Source organism: Prionailurus bengalensis, chromosome A1 (assembly GCF_016509475.1).
Source record: "Prionailurus bengalensis isolate Pbe53 chromosome A1, Fcat_Pben_1.1_paternal_pri, whole genome shotgun sequence".
Classification (NCBI taxonomy): Eukaryota; Metazoa; Chordata; class Mammalia; order Carnivora; family Felidae; genus Prionailurus; species Prionailurus bengalensis.
In genome coordinates, this window is record NC_057343.1 from 92846309 (window position 1) to 92864771 (window position 18463).

Genomic DNA, 18463 nt, shown 5'->3' on the forward strand with positions numbered 1-18463 from the left:
CCAGCAGAGGTTCTCATGAACTTGGCATCAGTGTTGAAATACACCAGTGTTGGCCCCTCTGATGTGCAGCTGGGAGAGAGAACCACTGGTGTACAAGTATATTTAGCAACATTTTGCTAGAAACACATTTAGGTAATATTTTGACTGAATCATGCTCCTTTGGTTACAAACTCATTCTCAGATGAAAGATAAATGTAAGAACAAGATACGATATTGTAAGTGGAGTGTGTGTGTTCAGATGAGAAACTTTTATGTCAAAGCCTGTGCTATTATATTATATGTGGTAAGTAGTTCTTGTGGCCATTGTGTCATCTCATATTCTTTGCAAGCAAAGGTTAAGCTGTCAGGTAATTTATAACCTCTGCTTTTGTTTTGTTTTTTAAAGACAGAAAAAGATGTGAATTGCCTTGAACCATGGTTAATAAAGGAAATGGATGCTTGTCTTTCTGACATATGGCTACATAAAGATGTCGATGCCTTCGCTCAGGTCTTTCACCTTATTTTAACTGAAAATGTTAGCGGTATGTATAACTTCTTAAAAAATATTTTTTTTACTCTTTCAGTTATTTATGGTGGAAAAGTAGTTTAATTCAGGGGCGCCTGGGTGGCGCAGTCGGTTAAGCGTCCGACTTCAGCCAGGTCACAATCTCGCGGTCCGGGAGTTCGAGCCCCGCGTCAGGCTCTGGGCTGATGGCTCGGAGCCTGGAGCCTGTTTCCGATTCTGTGTCTCCCTCTCTCTCTGCCCCTCCCCCGTTCATGCTCTGTCTCTCTGTCCCAAAAAAATAAATAAAAAACATTGAAAAAAAAAAAATTAAAAAAAAAAAAAAAGAAATGTAGTTTAATTCAGAATGTATGTACTACATTTGTTGTTCACAACCAATAATTTGTTCTTTTGGAGTACTTATTTCAAATGGACAAATCAAGATCTTATTAGCATAGTAGAATAAATATTGTGTTAAATTAGGGATTCTTTTTTTTTTTCTTTAATGTTAATTTTTGAGAGAGAGAGAGACAGAGCATGAGTGGGGCGGGGGAGTGGGAGTGGCAGGGAGAGAGGGAGACACTGAATCTGAAGCAAGCTCCAGGCTCTGAGCTGTCAGGGTAGGGCCCAACATGGTACTCGAACTCATGAAGTGTGAGATCATGACCTGAGCTGAAGTTGGACGCTTAACCGACTGAGCCACCCAAGCACCCCTAAATCAGGGATTCTTAATCTAGTTGTCTTCAGAATAGCTATGTGGGGGTCTGTGAATATATGTGCAGTTATGTGCAGAGGTATTTTTCTGTATATATATTGTACCCATGTTTCTGTATATATATTGTACCCATAAATACATGTTCCTTCCCTCCCAAGGGAATATCTTTGATTTTTTGAAATTTGTGATTTCAAAAAAGGAAGGAAAAAAAAGATTGATAACTTTGCTCTAGATTTTGTATTTAGTAAGTGGAGAATTTTAACATACCGTTAGTTATATAAGCTCAAGTACTCATTCACATGCACATGCTTTCTGTCATGTGATACGTTTTCATAATGACCTAGCCTGATTTTGTTAGTTGATTATAGTGACTATTGGTAACCAGAGGTGAGTTCTAGGCAAAAGACAGAATGAAAGGCCAGAGAGTCAGTACTGGAAATGATTTAGATGTCAAGTGGTTTATCCCCTCAACTAAACTTCTCAGGGTTGTTATTATTATTATTGATCACTCCTTTCTTGAAACATTTCCTTCAATCAGCCTGTCCTATTCCAGCTGGAACTTCTTGGTTTCCTTCGCAGAATCTTCCCTTTTCCTGACCTCTGAATATGCAGTGGCCCAGGCCTCAGTCCTTAGGCCTTGCTTCAATTTACACGGACTCCTTTTGTGGTTCTCATCTAGTCATAGCTTTAAATACTTATTGTCTCTTAGTGACTAGCTTCAGGTACAGTAGGTCAATCAGCCTAAAAATCTTTGCTCTTTACTTACATCAATTCAGCCTATGGTTAGTATAGCTCGTTGCCAACCACATTGTCTTAGTGATTCATATCACCTTTAAAACTTCTAGTTCTTCTTTTTTTTTTTTTCTTTAACATGGGATTTTGCTAAATGAATGCCCCCTATCATTTACATGTTGTTCTGATTTTTTTTATTTTTATTTTTTTTGAGTTTTTAAATCTCATAATTAGATTTGGCCCATTGGTTTTGGTTAACAACCCCCCTCCCCCCCGCCCCCACCACCCAGTTCTAATTGTTACCTAGTGTATTAATAAACCTTCTCAGTTTATTAGCTCAGAAGGCCTGGGTCAATGAACATGTGCTATGTATGCTAGAAGAGGCTTTAGGTCAATATTTAGGTGTAGTTGTTCAAATGGTTATAATTCCATAATGTACTAATCTAACAGACCTCTTAGGAAGGAAATGAAGATCTTTGTAAATTTAGTTTGATCTACTTTTTTTTTTCCAGTTTATCGGTCATTAAAAAAATAAATTATCTGTATTTTGAAAAGTAACTTTTTGTATTTGGAAATGTGAACATTTGTTCATCTCCAGTTTTCTGGCAGTCTTTTTTTCTCCAAAAGAGAAATGCCTTGCCATCTTACCTGAAAGTTAGGAAAATTTGAACTCTGAGGCAAGTTGCCTTAAAATATTTATGAAGCATTAATGTATTATTCTTGACCTTCATCCTAGATATTTCTTTAGTGTATACTATTACTTGGATGTCATCATCCTATGCATCCAGGTCCTGCATCTTTATAAAAGTGTCACTGGACATTTTCTAGAGTACGCTATGCTAGTATTTTAAGCTGTGTGAAGCAAACTAAAATGTTGTAGTAATTCTTTGAACAGTTATTGACTTCCTGTCTTTTTATTTTTCTTCTAAAATCTCAATCCTTAATTGGCACCAGAGTTGAAAATACTTCATGTAATCCAGGAGACCCTGGGCTTCATAGGTTTCTTTTTAATGTTGTCAGTTTCTCCATGTGATCCTGTGGAAGCAGTTGGTAATTAGTAAGATGCAGGCATTCTTTGTCATGCTTATTGTCCTAGTTACCTATTGCTGCATAACAAATCATTCCTAAACTTAGCAACCTGAAACATTTATTATCTCACACTGCTTCTGAGAATCAAGAATCTGAGAGTGGCAAAACTGAGTGGTTCTGGCTCCTAGTGACTCATAGAACAGTAGTGAAGCTGTTGTTAGGAGTTTGGTCATCTGAAGGTTTCACTGGAACTGGAGCATCTGGTTCCGAGGAGGCTTGCTGACGTGGCTCTTGGCAAGAGGCCTCCAGTCATCTCTGCTTTTGGCATAAGGCTTCAGTTCGTTGCCATGTGGATCTCTTCATAGGGCTGGCTGTCTTATTCTTCCTAGGATGTGACAGCTGGCTTCTTTCAGAGTGAGTGATCAAAAGAGGAGAAAAAGCAAGCAGGAAGCTGTAGGTACCTTTTAGAGTGAGTTACGTAGTCTAGCTCTTACTCTAGGAGAATGGAATTAGGCTCTGCCTCTTGAAGAGAGGAGTACTAAGGAATTGTTGGATACTTATTAATACCCTGCTGCTGAAAATACATACTTATTCGTACCTGCTGCTCAAAAATATACACATTTTGGTTCTGTTCTCCAGGGCTTTCAAATGACTATTCAGTTGAAGGTGTAATTCTCTTAGTGAGTATAGGTCATAATCTTTTCAGACCTTTTTAAAAATGCGTGTGCCTGGCCATCCCAGACTTACCGACTCTGAATCTAGAGTAAATCATGGCTATCTGTGCTTTTAGAAATAAGAAGCTTGAGGTAATTCTCTTCTGAGTCCTCCTCCCCATCTTAAGAACCATTGATTTGTATTAATGGTTACCATGTTGTAGAGTATTATTAAACAATGAGAATAATTGGGTATCTAAAATTTTCCATTTGTAATTATCTTAAATTTTACTGCAGAGGTTTCTCCCCCCCCCCCATGGTTCTTTATTTTTGAAATTACCAGTTTTATAATTTAAGCAAACTGGTGCTAAGCAATTTTAATATATTGCATTCCTTGAGACATATATTCTAGGAAAGAACTTAAACTCAATAGACCTTTGTTTTTCTCATGGAGGGATTTTATGGTTTGTAAACTTTCTGCCAATGCTTTATTTCCATTAAACATCTCAGTAAGTAACAGCCTGGAATGGTGGAATGAAAACAAAACGAAAGAACAACAAAAAATGGTCTTGAACTTTGCATTTGCACTTTTAAGCATTCATTACCAGTTGCCGATGAACATTAACTTTTTAATTCTTTGTATTTTGTCATCTGATGATTAAGACGTATCCAGGCTTAGGAAAATTATTTAAGAGTTCTGCAAGTTACTAGTTTTCCTCTTCTGTTTTAATTATCATGGTGAGCTTAAGACAGCTTAACAACTATCTTTCCTTCTCTTGCCTTCCAAATGATTGTCCCTATTCCATCATTTATTTTTATTTATTTGTTTGTTTGTTTATTTATTTATTTATTATTTTTTTAGAGAGAGTGTGAATGGGGGAGAGGGACAGAGGGCAAGGGAGAGAGAATCCCAAGCAGGCTCTGCACTCAGCATGGAGCCTGACATGGGACTCAATCCTGTGACCCTGGGATCATGACCTGAGCTGAAGTCAAAAGTTGGATGCTCAACTGACTGAGCCACCCAGGCGCCCCTCCTCCATTGTGTTTATATTAAAAGCATATGAATGACATCTCCTTGGATGATCTGAGTTAAGGTTATGTAATACTGTTACCATGTAGTGGGTTAAGGCGCAAAGTCCCAAGTGAATTCTCCTGACAGTCATTTATTTCTTTCATTTAACTTAAAAAAAATTAAAACGATTTAAAAAATTTGGAAATGTAACCTATATTTATCTTTTCCTGTTTTTAGTTGATTATAGGCATAGCGAAACCAGTGCAACAGCTCTGATGGTTGCTGCTGGACGAGGTTTTTCAAGTCAAGTAGAGCAGTTAATTAGCATGGGAGCCAACGTGCACAGTAAAGCGTCAAATGGCTGGTAATTGTAAACTGCATCCGTTCTTTGTATGTCTTGGTCCAGCTACACGTACTGTCTTTGATTTCTTACGTTTGTCTTTATGTTAAAAGCTGTTCTATAATAATTGCTGGAATATCTCTAATGGGTGAAGGAATAATGTGACTAGTTTTATAATTTTGAAAACATCATTTTTCTAATAGTTTGATATCTTTGAATTTTGGCAGGATGGCTTTAGATTGGGCTAAACACTTTGGACAGACTGAAATTGTGGATCTTCTGGAATCTTACAGGTAAAACTTTATTCTGTGCTTAATTAACCCTAACTTCTTTTTTATTTAAAAAAAAATTTTTTTTAACATTTATTCATTTTGAGAGACAGAGGCAGAGCATGAGCAGGGGAGGGGGAGAGAGAGAGAGATACAGAATCCGAAGCAGGCTCCAGGCTCTGAGCTGTTTGTTAGCACAGAGCCCGACGCGGGGCTTGAACTCACAAACCGCAAGACCAGGACCTGAGCTGAAGTCGGACGTCTCAACTGACTGAGACACCCAGGTGCCCCCTAACTTCTTTTTTAAAAGGTTAGCTGTGAAAATCAGTATGATGCTGTAGGCTATAGTCTCTTATTCAGAGATTTTATTTTGTGTTTTGTTTTTTTTTTGCTTTTTTTTTCTTGCTGTTGGTTTTTGAATTCTAAGGAATTCTAAGGAAAAAAAAATTTTTTGTAGGGTGCCAGTAAGATCCACTATGCTGTAATAATTTATTTTATTTTGAAAAACAGAAGGATTTCCAGTTAAACATGGTAGCTAGAACACATGTAATTTATCTGCATTTTCACAAAACCTCGTTGAAACGGTACAGAAGGAATGTTCAAGCTAATAAAGTGAAAGAGATTGGAAGAGGTCATAGCAACTGATCGAAGAAATTAGTAAATTTTTGGGTACTAGAAGGCTAGTGGATCGGTGCTGGTTGACGTGGCAGAGCTGAGAAAACTGAAACCTGAGTGCCCACAGAGGGAAGTGCCAGTGAGAAACAGATTCATTTTAGCTTCTTAGAGGCTCACTTAACTAATTCTTTTTTTTTAAATGAATTTTTTTTTTTAATGTTTATTTTTGAGAGAGAGACAGAGCGTGAGTAGGGAGGGGCAGAGAGAGAGGGAGACACAGATCTGAAGCAGGCTCCAGGCTCTGAGCTGTTAGCACAGAGGTCGACGCGGAACTCAAACTCGTCAACCGTGAGATCATGACCTAAGCTGAAGTCGGACACTCAACTGACTGAGCCACCCAGGCGCCCCTCACTTAACTACTTCTGAATAACAGTGAAAGAAAAGGCCAAAAACAAAACAAAAACAAAAAACATAACAACAAAAAAACCCCCAAAATCCCAGAATTGATTGAAATTCTCTATGAGGAACATTTAGAATTCCAGATTCCCTTCTCCCCTCCACCAGGTGATACCACTTCCCCACCTTTGCAGGAAGTGGGAAGTATATTAAAAAATAAAGCCACGGACATGTTGGACTTGGAGGTACCAGGCACAGTGGGAGAGTAGGAGTGAGGCATCAAACAGAAAAATCTAAAGACTGAAAGTTGAGGTACCATCCACTCCCTTCCACTGCTGTCCTGTTGCCTTTTCCTGTTTGAAGCTTATGTTCTTTAGCAGAAAACTTGAGAATTCTTTCCTGGGAAAACAGACGAAGCCGAGGGAAAAGAATTAGAATTATAGAAGGTTGGGTATTCCTTCAGTGAAATGACCATCTTTAAACTAGATAGCTCAGCAATTGTCACCTGTGCAGATGGAGTTTTTTTTTTTTTTTTTTTTCATTGTCTTTAAAGATGAACAAAATGTTGGGGATTGATCACTGGGAATCTTTGAGGGGAAAAAGCACCCACAATCCAACAGACAACAATAGCAACCAAAAAACCCGGAACTTGGATGGGACTAAGCATTAGTGACCAGAAGAAGACTTCAAAAACTAATAGAAAATATTCATGAAAGAGAAACAATGTGTTATAAAACAGGAACAGAACACATATCTTTGTTTAAATCTTACCTTCATGGGGGCTACCTAATTAATCCTATTACTGCAGTCTACCTCCTGTGCTACTGATCCTCCTTAACTGATTCTACTTTGATTTAAAAAAGAAGAATCAGACAATACTTTTCACAATCCTATGAAACAAAGCCTTCATTTTGGTAATTAAAGGTTTTCGGTAAATTTAGGTCAGATTGTGTAGATTTTAATGTTTATTTTTGAGACAGAGACTGAGACAGCGCATGAACTGGGGAGGGTCAAAGAGAGAGGGAGACACAGAATCTGAAACAGGCTCCAGGCTCTGAGCCGTCAGCACAGAGCCTGACGCGGGGCTCGAACTCATGGACTGCGAGATCACAACCTGAGCCGAAGTTGGACGCTTAACCAACTGAGCCACCCAGGCGCCCCCAGATTGTGTAGATTTTAGATTAGATATCTTAAGAAAAGGGAAAGATATTTTATTAAAGGAAAAGGTACCTGAAGAAAACATGTTTAGTAATACATGGATAGCATCTATCAGTCTTCAACCTATAAGAATCAAAAGTGAAAAAAATGGGGGCGCCTGGGTGGCGCAGTCGGTTAAGCGTCCGACTTCAGCCAGGTCACGATCTCGCGGTCCGTGAGTTCGAGCCCCGCGTCGGGCTCTGGGCTGATGGCTCAGAGCCTGGAGCCTGTTTCCGATTCTGTGACTCCCTCTCTCTCTGCCCCTCCCCCGTTCATGCTCTGTCTCTCTCTGTCCCAAAAATAAATAAACGTTGAAAAAAAAAAATTTTAAAAAAATAAAAAAAAATAAAAAAAAAAAAAGTGAAAAAAATGGAATTTGAAGTTAAAATATATCAAAACATCTTTTATTGAAGAACATATAAATGTTTTATATGAGTTGGGTTTTTGTATTTAATTCTATAGATATAGTCTCAGGTATTAGATGAAGTATGTTTGAAGTATGAAATTAGTCTTTTCGTTTTAATTTCAATTAAATGCTAATGACGTTTAGAGTGACAAAGTTCTTAGCAATGGCAGGATTTGTTGTCATTTCAGTTAATAGCACCCAGAATTTGCAGTCCTTTTAGTGCTAATACTTTGAATGCTCCACTTTGAATGCTTCTTAGGGTGCTAGGAAGTAGTGTCAGTAGACACTATACATTACCAAGTACAGGAGTTATCTGGATAATATTCTAATTATCCTGGCTACCTGGGCTTTCTTTTTAGTCCACAGATCATGACATTATCAATCACCAATTTTAAACATTTAAAATGCAATTTATTAATAAAATATGTGTTGGATTATTGATAATTGATATGTAAAGTTAGTGGGGTTTTTTTGAGAGTGCTAGTGGAGAGGGGCAAAGGGAAAGAGAGAGAGAGCATCTCAAGCAAGTTCCACACCCAGTATGTAGCCCGACATGGGGCTCCATCCCACAACCATGACATCATGACCCGAACTGAAATAAAGAGTTGGGTGTTACTGACTGAGCCAACCAGCCTCCCTTGAAGTTAGAGCTTTAAACAAAGAACATACTCCTCTCCTCATTTACCTGTTAAGAAGTAAAAAACCAAAAAGCTTGGAGTATTTGAAAAAGGATCTTAAATTTAAAATACTACAATTTTAAGTTTAATATTTTCCCTATTGAGATCAGGCTTCATTTTCTGCTAAGCTCTTTAAGAGAAATGGGCTGAACTGAACTTCCTAGAAATCTTATTGATAGTTACTAGTGATGGCAGTAGTTTATATTTTTATATAGAGGATGAAGAAGCAAGCAATTAATTAATTTATGCTGATTCTGGGCTTTTGGAAAGTAGTGAAATCAATCTGCTTTTAGAATAGAATTACCACGTTAGCAGTCATGTTAAGCTGGTACCTGTAGAATTGTGGTTTGTTTTTTTTTTTAACATAGACTTTTCTTCACAGTATTGTTTATAAGAGTGAACAACCTGTTGAGATATAAATGATGATTGAAAATTTGTGTCTTTTAAGTTTCATTATGGTAAAGTTTATATACCACATGAGTTAGTTCACCCATGTTACACAGTCATTACCACAATCAATTTTGAGAACGTTTTCATTACCCATCTCCCCCCAAAAAACGCAAGTCTTCCAGCTCTCGACACCTAGTGTACTTTCTGTTTCTGTAGGTTTGTCTATTCTGTACACTTAATCTAAGTGGAATGGTATCATACTTGGTCTTTTTGTGATTGGCTTCTTTCATTAGCATAATGTGTTCCAAGGTTCATCCATGTTGTAGCAGGTGTTCTTTTTCTGACTAATAACCTACTCTGTGGATACATCACGATTTGTTTAACCATTCATCAATTGATGAACATTTGGGTTTCCACTTTTTGACTCTTACCAATAATTCTGGTATGAACATTTGTGTACACATATTTATATGGACATGTATTTTCATTTGCCTTGTTTATATACCTAGCAGTGGAAGTGGAATTGCTGGGACGTGTGGTCACACTGTGTTTAACATTTTGAAGAACCACCATATTCTTTTTTAAAGCGGCTTCACCATTTTATGCTCTCACCAGCAATGTATGATGGTTACAGTTTCTCCACACCCTCTCTCCACACTTACTTTCTTGTCTTTTTTTTATTGTAGTCCTCCTAGTGAGTGTGAAGTGGTATTCATTGTGGTTTTGATTTTCATTTCTCTGATGACTAATGATGTTGAACATCTTTTCAGTGTGTTTATTGGCCATTCGTATATTGTCTTTGGAGAAATGTCTTCAGATTGTGTTTTCAAAAATCACTTACTGACAAATTTTACTTTGGATAATGTACTGTAAACCAAAACATGAATTGTAGCTGGGACATTAAGTATCACTTACCCTCTTTAGGGTGTATTTAAAATTTGAAGAAGGATATCATGGGAATTGTTGGCCTTAAAGGATTACTCTTTTTTGATGAAAATTGAGTTTGTGGTTTTTTTTTTGTTGTTGTTGTTTTTGTCTTTTTTTTCCTAGTGCTTCACTAGAATTTGGAAATCTAGATGAAAGTTCTCTGGTACACACAAACGGGAGTGACCTCAATGCAGAAGACAGAGAGCTCCTGAAAGCTTATCATCACAGTTTTGATGATGAAAAAGTAGACTTGGATTTGATCATGCACCTTCTATACAATATCTGCCATGGTTGCGATGCTGGTAAATAACTACTGTCTAAAATAACTGGAACAAGAGTGTATACTTCGATTTCAAAATTAATATGTTGTGTGTACAGATTTTTGTGTAATTCCATTGTCAGTATTGCATAAATAATCTCTTAAACATCATAAGTATCACAGTTTATTAGTACATAAAAACACGTGGTAGAGTTCATTATAGATGGTTCTGTTGATTGGTTCTGGTTTGTAAAACCAGAGGTTTACTGTTTAAAACATTATTATTCTCCAAGGAGCAATATTAATTTTCCTGCCTGGATATGATGAAATTGTTGGACTGCGGGATCGCATCCTGTTTGATGACAAGCGGTTTGCTGATAACACACACAGGTAAAAGCTAAAGCTTTATATTTGCTGCTTTAAGTAACAGATAGGTACCACAGTGTATTTCCCCTTTCATTGTCAACAGATATCAAGTCTTTATGCTTCATTCAAATATGCAAACATCTGATCAAAAGAAGGTATTGAAAAACCCGCCTGCTGGTGTTCGAAAAATTGTAAGCTTTATAAAATCTTCTTTTGTCCATTTTATTAGTCATTGGTCCTGTTTTCGTATTAACTGTAACATAACATTCCATTTTGCAGATCCTTTCCACCAATATTGCTGAAACCAGCATCACAGTCAACGATGTTGTCTTTGTTATTGATTCTGGTAAGGTGAAAGAGGTAGGTTGGAGGAATTGTATTTTATTTAAATGAAGAAGATTAAGTTACATTCCAGTAAATGCTTTTATAAGCAGAATTCACTTTAGTGGGAAAATCTCTGGTTCTGCCTGAATTACCATAGTAATCGTTGATTTCTCTGAAGTGAATATTTTACTTTAAACAGTTCAGAATATAAGATCCAGTTAGTGTAACAAATTATATTAAAAAAATGAGCTTCTGCTGATTAAATATTAGGAAGAAAGTAAAGGGTTGGCTAGCTACACTGAAAATGTTGTCACGGTGTGGGAATTTGATTACATATTTTGTATGCTTTCCTTCTACATGTGGGCATGGACCATGTCCCTCCTGTTCAATGTTTAATCTCCGGTGCTCCACATGTAGCAGATACTCAAAAGATATTTAGTTTGAGAGAACCATACTCAGAGGAAGCAGACAAAACTAAAGTTCAGCAAATGATAGCGGACACATGGGTCCATTACCTGCTTTTATCAAAATAAATTCCATCGGAACACTGCCATGTTCACTCTTCTGCCTATTGACTATGGCTGCTTTCACACTGCAGATGGCAGATTTGAATTAGTTGCAACAGAGACTCTCTACAAAGGCTAAAATATTTACTGCCAACCCAGTAGAAATAAAAGACAGCATTTATTTTCTTTAGCATTAGAATACTCAGCAGTTCTCAATGCCCTTAACTTTGGTAGGTCCTTTTACTGAAAGAGTTGAAAGTGAGAGGTGGTTGATTTTCAAGGAACGATACTATCTATGTTGGGGAAAGCAAATCATCTCTGTTCTAGTGGATATAAATGATCATGTTTTAATGTGAAAAAATTTATTAATTGCTTTATAATGTTTTCAAAGTAATTTTAAGGAATATCTTATAGAACACAAGATTTTATTATAAAATTTGGACATTTCATTATAGTTGGATACTATAAAGAAGGGATTAAACATTTTGTTTTTTTTATAAGAGGATAATGATGAATATTATCTTTAAAAGTCTGAATGGTGAGTCCATAAAAATTCAGATTTTATTGCCCTGAAATTAGCTAAAGCTGAACAAGTGAATTTTGAATAATTTAGAAATTAATTCCTATAGGTATCATTTATCAAGTAAACCATAGTTAAGAATACGATGATAGTGTCAGAAGTTATTTTACATACAAAATTGACAAATGTGACATTTTATTAAAAACTATTGGTACTATTTTTTCTAAAGATCCTATAATTAAACTATTATGAGAATGCATTTGTAATTGCTCTATATAGTTATCCTATGAAAGGGAAAGTGTAAGTCACTGAATGATTAAGTATATATTCTAGTTAGGAATCCACTGGTTTTTTTTTTTTTTTTTCAACGTTTTATTTATTTTTTGGGACAGAGAGATGGAATCCACTGTTTTAAAGTATTTCTCTATAGTGAATTTTTGCTTTAGAATCTGTGAGGATGTATGGAGGGAATAATGGTTCTTTTTAAAATTCTTTTTTTTTTTTTTTTTTTTTTTTAGTGTTTATTTTTGAGAGACAGAGCACAAGCAGGGAAGGGGCAGGGAGAGAGGAAGACACAGAATCCAAAATAGGCTCCAGGCTCTGAGCTGTCAGCACAGAGCCTGACATGGGGCTGGAACCCATGAACCGTGAGATCATGACCTGAGCCAAAGTTGGGTCGCTTAACTGACTGAGCCACCCAGGCACCCCTATTTATTTCTGAGAGTGAGAGAGACGGAGAGCGAGCATGCACTCAGCAGGGGAGGGGCAGAGAGAGAGAGGGAGACACAGAATCTGAAGCAGGGTCCAGGCTTTGAGCTGCCAGCCACAGACCCTGAGGCAGGGCTCGAACTCACAGACTGCGAGATCATGACCTGAGCTAAATTTGGACGCTTAACTGACTGACCCACCCAGGCGAAGAGGCTTTAAATTAAACTTGGCATGTTAAAATATATTCATAATGTTTCTTGCTGTTTCTTCTTAAACACCTTTTATAAAAGTTTTAACATGAAGAAAACTTAATTACAGAAATCCTTTGATGCACTGAATTTTGTTACAATGTTAAAAATGGTGTGGATTTCCAAAGCTAGTGCCATACAACGAAAAGGCAGGTAATGTACATTCATTCACTCAATTGCCTATAAAATGGAAACATTTTGGTATGTATTACATATTTAATATATATTCTTTCTATAAAATGTTAAGATTTTCATGTTAATCTTCATTTTTATATTTTTGTAAAGCAATCCATTTTAAAATATACTTTTTTTTAAAGGTTGAATTCAGCTTATTTTAATTTTTTTTGCCTAGTATAATCTATACTCAGAAGATGTAAGAAACATAGACAAAATTAAATGGAAAATCTCTTCAATATTTGCTACATAGGACAAAGGACTAATTTCTGTATTTTGCAAAAAAACCCCTTCCAAATCAATTCACGAAGACCAATACATGAACCTCACATATATCACCTCATATATGCCAAAAGAAATGTAAATTAGTGAGCTAATATTTTTTGCTTATCACCGGATTGTCATTGATGAAAATGTTTAACAGTACATACAACAGAGTTGGTAAAAGTATAGGCCAGTAAGCTTTCATGGTTTGCTGATGGGAGTGTAAATTGGTGTGACTTCTTCAGAGGACAGTTTGAAACTGTCGATCCAGATCTACCCTTTGCCACTGGATTCACCTTCTCATAATTTGTCCTGAGTATACTTGTGCACTGTGTGCAGGGATGTGTTTAAGAATGTTTTCTGCAGCATTGTTTGTAATAGTGAAAAATCTGAGAACGTTGTAGTGTCCATTAGTAGTGAAGTATTGTAGTTAGATAAATTATGCTGTAGTCACACAATGGTATACTAGGTAAGTGTTAAAAGGAAAGATGTAGATGTATGTATTTTTATAGTGGAATGGGTTTTCAGAATATATTATTAATTGAAAAAAGTAAAGTGTAGAACGTGCATCCAATAGTATTTGCTTGTGCTAAATATGTATATGTGTATGTATATATGTATGTGTATATATAGTTTAATGTTTATTTTTGTGAGAGAGATGGAGTGTGAGTGGGGGAGGGGTAAAGAGAAAGGGAGACACAGGATCCGAAGCAGGCTCCAGGCTCTGAGCTGTCAGCACAAAGCCCGACACGGGACTCAAACCCACAAACCGTGAGATCATGATCTGAGCCGAAGTCTGATGCTCAACCGACTGAGCCACCCAGGCGCCCCAGTATATATTTAGGCACAAATGCATTGTCAAGTTTGAGAGAAACATTAAAAAAACAATTGTTGACTCTGAGAAGGTGGGTTTGTGGGGCTCTTGAGATTTAATTTTCATTTTATTGCTTTGTAGCTTGGTTACTTATTTTAATAAATAAATAACATGCTTGCGTTACTTTTTCTTTTTAAAAAAAGATTAAAAAAGTATTGTATTTTTCGATAATCATTTGACTGATTTTTTTCTTTCATTTTAACTGATAGAACAACATCAGATACTGACTTTAAAGATGTGCCTCATATGCTGAAGATGGTGGATGCATTATTTCTGTGCTTTATACTTTCATAGGATGTTCTTGAGGGCTTGTTGCTATTACCATATCAGTTGTTTTCTTATGACAAGGTGTGGCTTGATACACTGAGCTAGGTTTATAGGCTGTTAATAGTATATTATTAGGGATGAAAATCAGAAATTGTAAAAATTTTTCTTGTCATCTCTTTCAACAGGTATTTTTTTTTTTTTTTTACAGCCTTTACTGTGCAAGTGTTAGGGATACAATAATCAATAGAGTCTGATGAGTAGAGTTTGAGGTGGGGGGAATGGTGTAGTTCTTCTTGGAATCCAGTAAAGTAAGCAATGATAATACTATGTGATTTGTGCTACAACTGGATTATGCTTCTAGAGGAGTTAAGGTAGAATCTGAGATAAATATGAATAAAGAGGTGTTGTGGCTCTCTGTCAAAAATAAATAAATGTTAAAAAAAAAAAGATGTTGTGGGAAGGCTTTTCTAGCAGAGGCAAGGCTTACGCAAAGGCCTAAAGAAAAGCGTGAGCAAGAAAGTTGTTTGGGTGGAGTTTAGTTTAGAGGAGAATGGTGAAAAGAGCGGAAAGAGGTAAGTTGCGGACAGGTCCTTAAGGACCCTTTTGTGTTTTCTGTCTTCTTAATAAACCAGAGGATGGTTCAATGATCATATTCTTTTAGCTCTTTGAAGAATGAGTCAGTACAGAAAAAACTGATGGTAGGAGGACCCAGTAGGAGGCTCTTTCATTAATATTTGCATTTAAAGTAAGAGAGAGATGACAGTAGTGTGGATTGTGATAGTGGAGAAATAAAGTAGTATCAGGAGATACTAAGGGGTAAGGAATACTGTGGAGTCAAGGATGTCATACAGGTGTCTTAGAAATTTTGTGGATGGTGGTGCCGTCGTCATGGAAAGTGGGAATAGTGGTTCTGTTGGGGAGAAGAATGAACTTTTGGTTGTGTTGAGTTTGAGTGGAAAACCTAAGTGGGGCTAAAAGGTTTCATAAGGGTAAATGTAGGGCTAGGATGAAGAGATCTCAGTGGATGGAAACTGAAGTCAGGAGGATAATTACGATCCCCTTGGGAGAGAGGGTAGAGCAGGGGAGCAGAGGACTGAGGTCCAGCCTCACAGGAACATCAACATTTAAGGACTGGCAAAAGACAGGTATCTCAGAAGAGGCAGGAGGGGAGGGAAAGCGGATGCATTGATAGTGAGGAAAGTACTGATGAAGGAAGCAGTGGTCCAGAGTCTAATTTTTTGTAACTTTGTAACTACAACAGTGTGTTAGTTATGTTTGGGGGTCTGGATTGTGAGCTTTGCCAAGGTAGGGATATTTCTGTATCTCTCTCATTTAGCATACTCAGCCTTGCCATTAGCGGACATGATGACTGTGGGTGAAATGAAAAGAGACTGCTTTTCTTCGAGATATTTTTCTGCTGCTTCCCAGAAAATGATACAAGTCTGTACGGTGACGGGGAGGGTGGTGGGGATGCCACTCCCTGGGAGCTGTTTAATACCTGCTTTGTGCAATTCTAAACAGCAGCATATGCACTGAGCTCTGAGCACAGTGCTTGTGTCAGTTCAGTAAAGCTGATGAAATTTATTTTCTTTTCAAATTTTTATTTAAATTCTAGTTAGTTAACATACAGTGCAATATTGGTTTCAGCAGTAGGATTCAGTGATTCATCATTTACATATACAAAGCTGGTGAAATTTAAATTACCATGTATTTTTTCTTTATTTTTAGTCTCATATGTATCTTACCTAAAAAAATTTTTTTTAATCATTTCCTTAGAAGGCTTATCAGGTAGGTGTCATTTATGAATTTTTGTAAATGAATCCCAGATGGGTAAAGTGCCTTCTGGAAAGATTCAGAGGGGAGGAGTATCATAGTAGGGATTTGCACTCAGATGTCCTGACCCTGGTCCATTGCTCTGTCTCCTTAGCACACTGCTTGTATAGTTTCCTTGATATAGTCTTCATTTCTTGTTTGAATCTCAATTTTTTATTTCACTTTTAAGGGCAGGGAGATGTAGACCTGGAATTTGTTTCCGGCTGTTCAGCAGACTCCGATTCCAGAATATGTTGGAATTTCAGACTCCAGAACTTTTGAGAATGCCATTACAGGTAGGAATTTATGAAACTCTAAATTAGAGGCTATTTTTGTGGGTGACAGAGGAGAAAGGACCATTTTAACTTATACTAGTTGGACTTTTAAATAATCAACTCCTAAAACGAACTTATAAAATGTATATTATGTAGGGTGGTTATGTACCTAACATTTTTTTCCTATACTAGAAAATCCATAAACCTCTAAAATTTTAAAGAGTTACTTGAATGCATTTAAATTATGGTACAGTTTATAAATATGCTTTTTTTTATATGCGACATTTTAGAAGTCTAACGACCACATTGTGTTCACCTTTCACATTCTCACTGAGGATTAGAAAACAAATTATTTAAGGTCCAAAAGATAATGCCACAATCTCAGTTTAAGATGCTGAGATTACAATGGTAGTTTAGAAGGGAGTCTGCTGAGATTTCCTGGCCTTTATTGTTTTGCTTTAGGTCTTCTCACTTCACAGAATAGCCAGACATTGTAGTTTCTAGGGAAAACTACCGGAAGTACATAAATTTGATTATCTGGTGTGCTGAGATGGATCTTGGTTTCTAAACATTTCCAGAGATACTGGATCATGTTTTTGGTATTCATGTACCTGGATGACTTCCCACTTTTCCATGCCTTATGGTCTTAGGATAAAATACAAAACTCTTAACAGGAGCCTAAATTATCTGCCCTTCCTGTGTCTCTAGTTTTAATTTTGACATCTTGTCTTTCCTTCTCTCTCTGCTCATACCAGTAGTTCGAATTTCTCAAGCACACCTTGTTTCTGTATTAGGGGCTTCCTCTGTGTGCTCCGCTCTCCCTAGAATCCTCCCTCTTGTTTCTTTGATAATTACCTCCTACTCAGTCGTTACATCCAAGTTTAAGTGCTGGTTCCCCAGAGATGTTGTCTTTGACTTCCCATGGCCTCCTCCTGCCCTTTCCTGAACTTGATTAAATATTTTCCTTTACCTCTTTAGTTCTCTGTATCCTTCACAGCATTTATAAAAATTGTAACTAAGTAGTTAATTGAGTCATTATTCTGTTTTTCCCACAATGAAAAATCCACCAGGGCAGACACTTGTCTATCTTCTTTTTCTCCCAACTTGCTGCATAGTCCCTAGCACCTGGGAAGCACTTTGTTGAACAGATAAAAGATTCTAGAATGTAATGTAAAGGAAAAAAAGAGACTTCTGGACAATAACTCTTACTGTTATGTATAAGAACTGTGTGAGGAGACATCGCCAGTGTGGGCAATGGTAATCTTGATAGGAGGTAATGGAGGGTGTTTATTATATTAAAGTTCTAGCACCTAGGGCAAGGTTAGAGCCTGTCTTTCATAGAAAGACATGGTTCCCTCTACTGTTCATTTTAAGCAGAGACTCTACTAGTCGGTTTGGGGACTGTGTTTCCCATGATTTCTTTAAAAAACAAAATCATAAATTTCAGCATTTCAACATTATTTGCTGTTCTTATTTGCAGGAACTTTGTTTACATACTAAGCTGTTAGCCCCAGTTAATTGTCCTATTGCCGATTTCCTAATGAAAGCTCCTGAACCTCCACCTGCTTTAATTGTAAGAAATGCTGTACACATGCTTAAGGTTCGTGTCTTCATAGTTTTCACTTTACTGATTTTACTTGAAATTTAAAGTGGGAATATATCTTGCCTGATTTTTGTACTTAAAAAGATTATCTGAGGGGCACCTGGGTGGCGCAGTCGGTTAAGCGTCCGACTTCAGCCAGGTCACGATCTCGCGGTCCGTGAGTTCGAGCCCCGCGTCAGGCTCTGGGCTGATGGCTCAGAGCCTGGAGCCTGTTTCTGATTCTGTGTCTCCCTCTCTCTCTGCCCCTCCCCCGTTCATGCTCTGTCTCTCTCTGTCCCAAAAATAAATAAACGTTGAAAAAAAATTTAAAAAAAAAAAGATTATCTGAAAGAAGCATGTACTTTGGAATAATACTCTCATGGTAATTACAGTAAAACAGTTGATGTAGATCTTTTTTTATATAAAATATTTGAAGCAAACGGTG

The 18463-nt window shown here is 37.0% G+C and overlaps 1 protein-coding gene across 2 annotated transcripts in view; it reads left to right on the forward strand.

The window, feature by feature from the left end:
- Window positions 1-18463, forward strand: part of YTHDC2 (YTH domain containing 2) — a 70494-nt gene that overhangs the window by 22573 nt on the left and 29458 nt on the right. For both annotated transcript variants that reach the window (XM_043585868.1, XM_043585875.1), the window contains 10 exons: window positions 386-521; window positions 4860-4986; window positions 5190-5255; window positions 9963-10141; window positions 10392-10488; window positions 10568-10655; window positions 10744-10824; window positions 12841-12923; window positions 16352-16457; window positions 17917-18036. In XM_043585868.1, coding sequence (XP_043441803.1) covers window positions 386-521; window positions 4860-4986; window positions 5190-5255; window positions 9963-10141; window positions 10392-10488; window positions 10568-10655; window positions 10744-10824; window positions 12841-12923; window positions 16352-16457; window positions 17917-18036 — 1083 coding nt within the window. The remainder of the gene's footprint in view (window positions 1-385; window positions 522-4859; window positions 4987-5189; window positions 5256-9962; window positions 10142-10391; window positions 10489-10567; window positions 10656-10743; window positions 10825-12840; window positions 12924-16351; window positions 16458-17916; window positions 18037-18463) is intronic.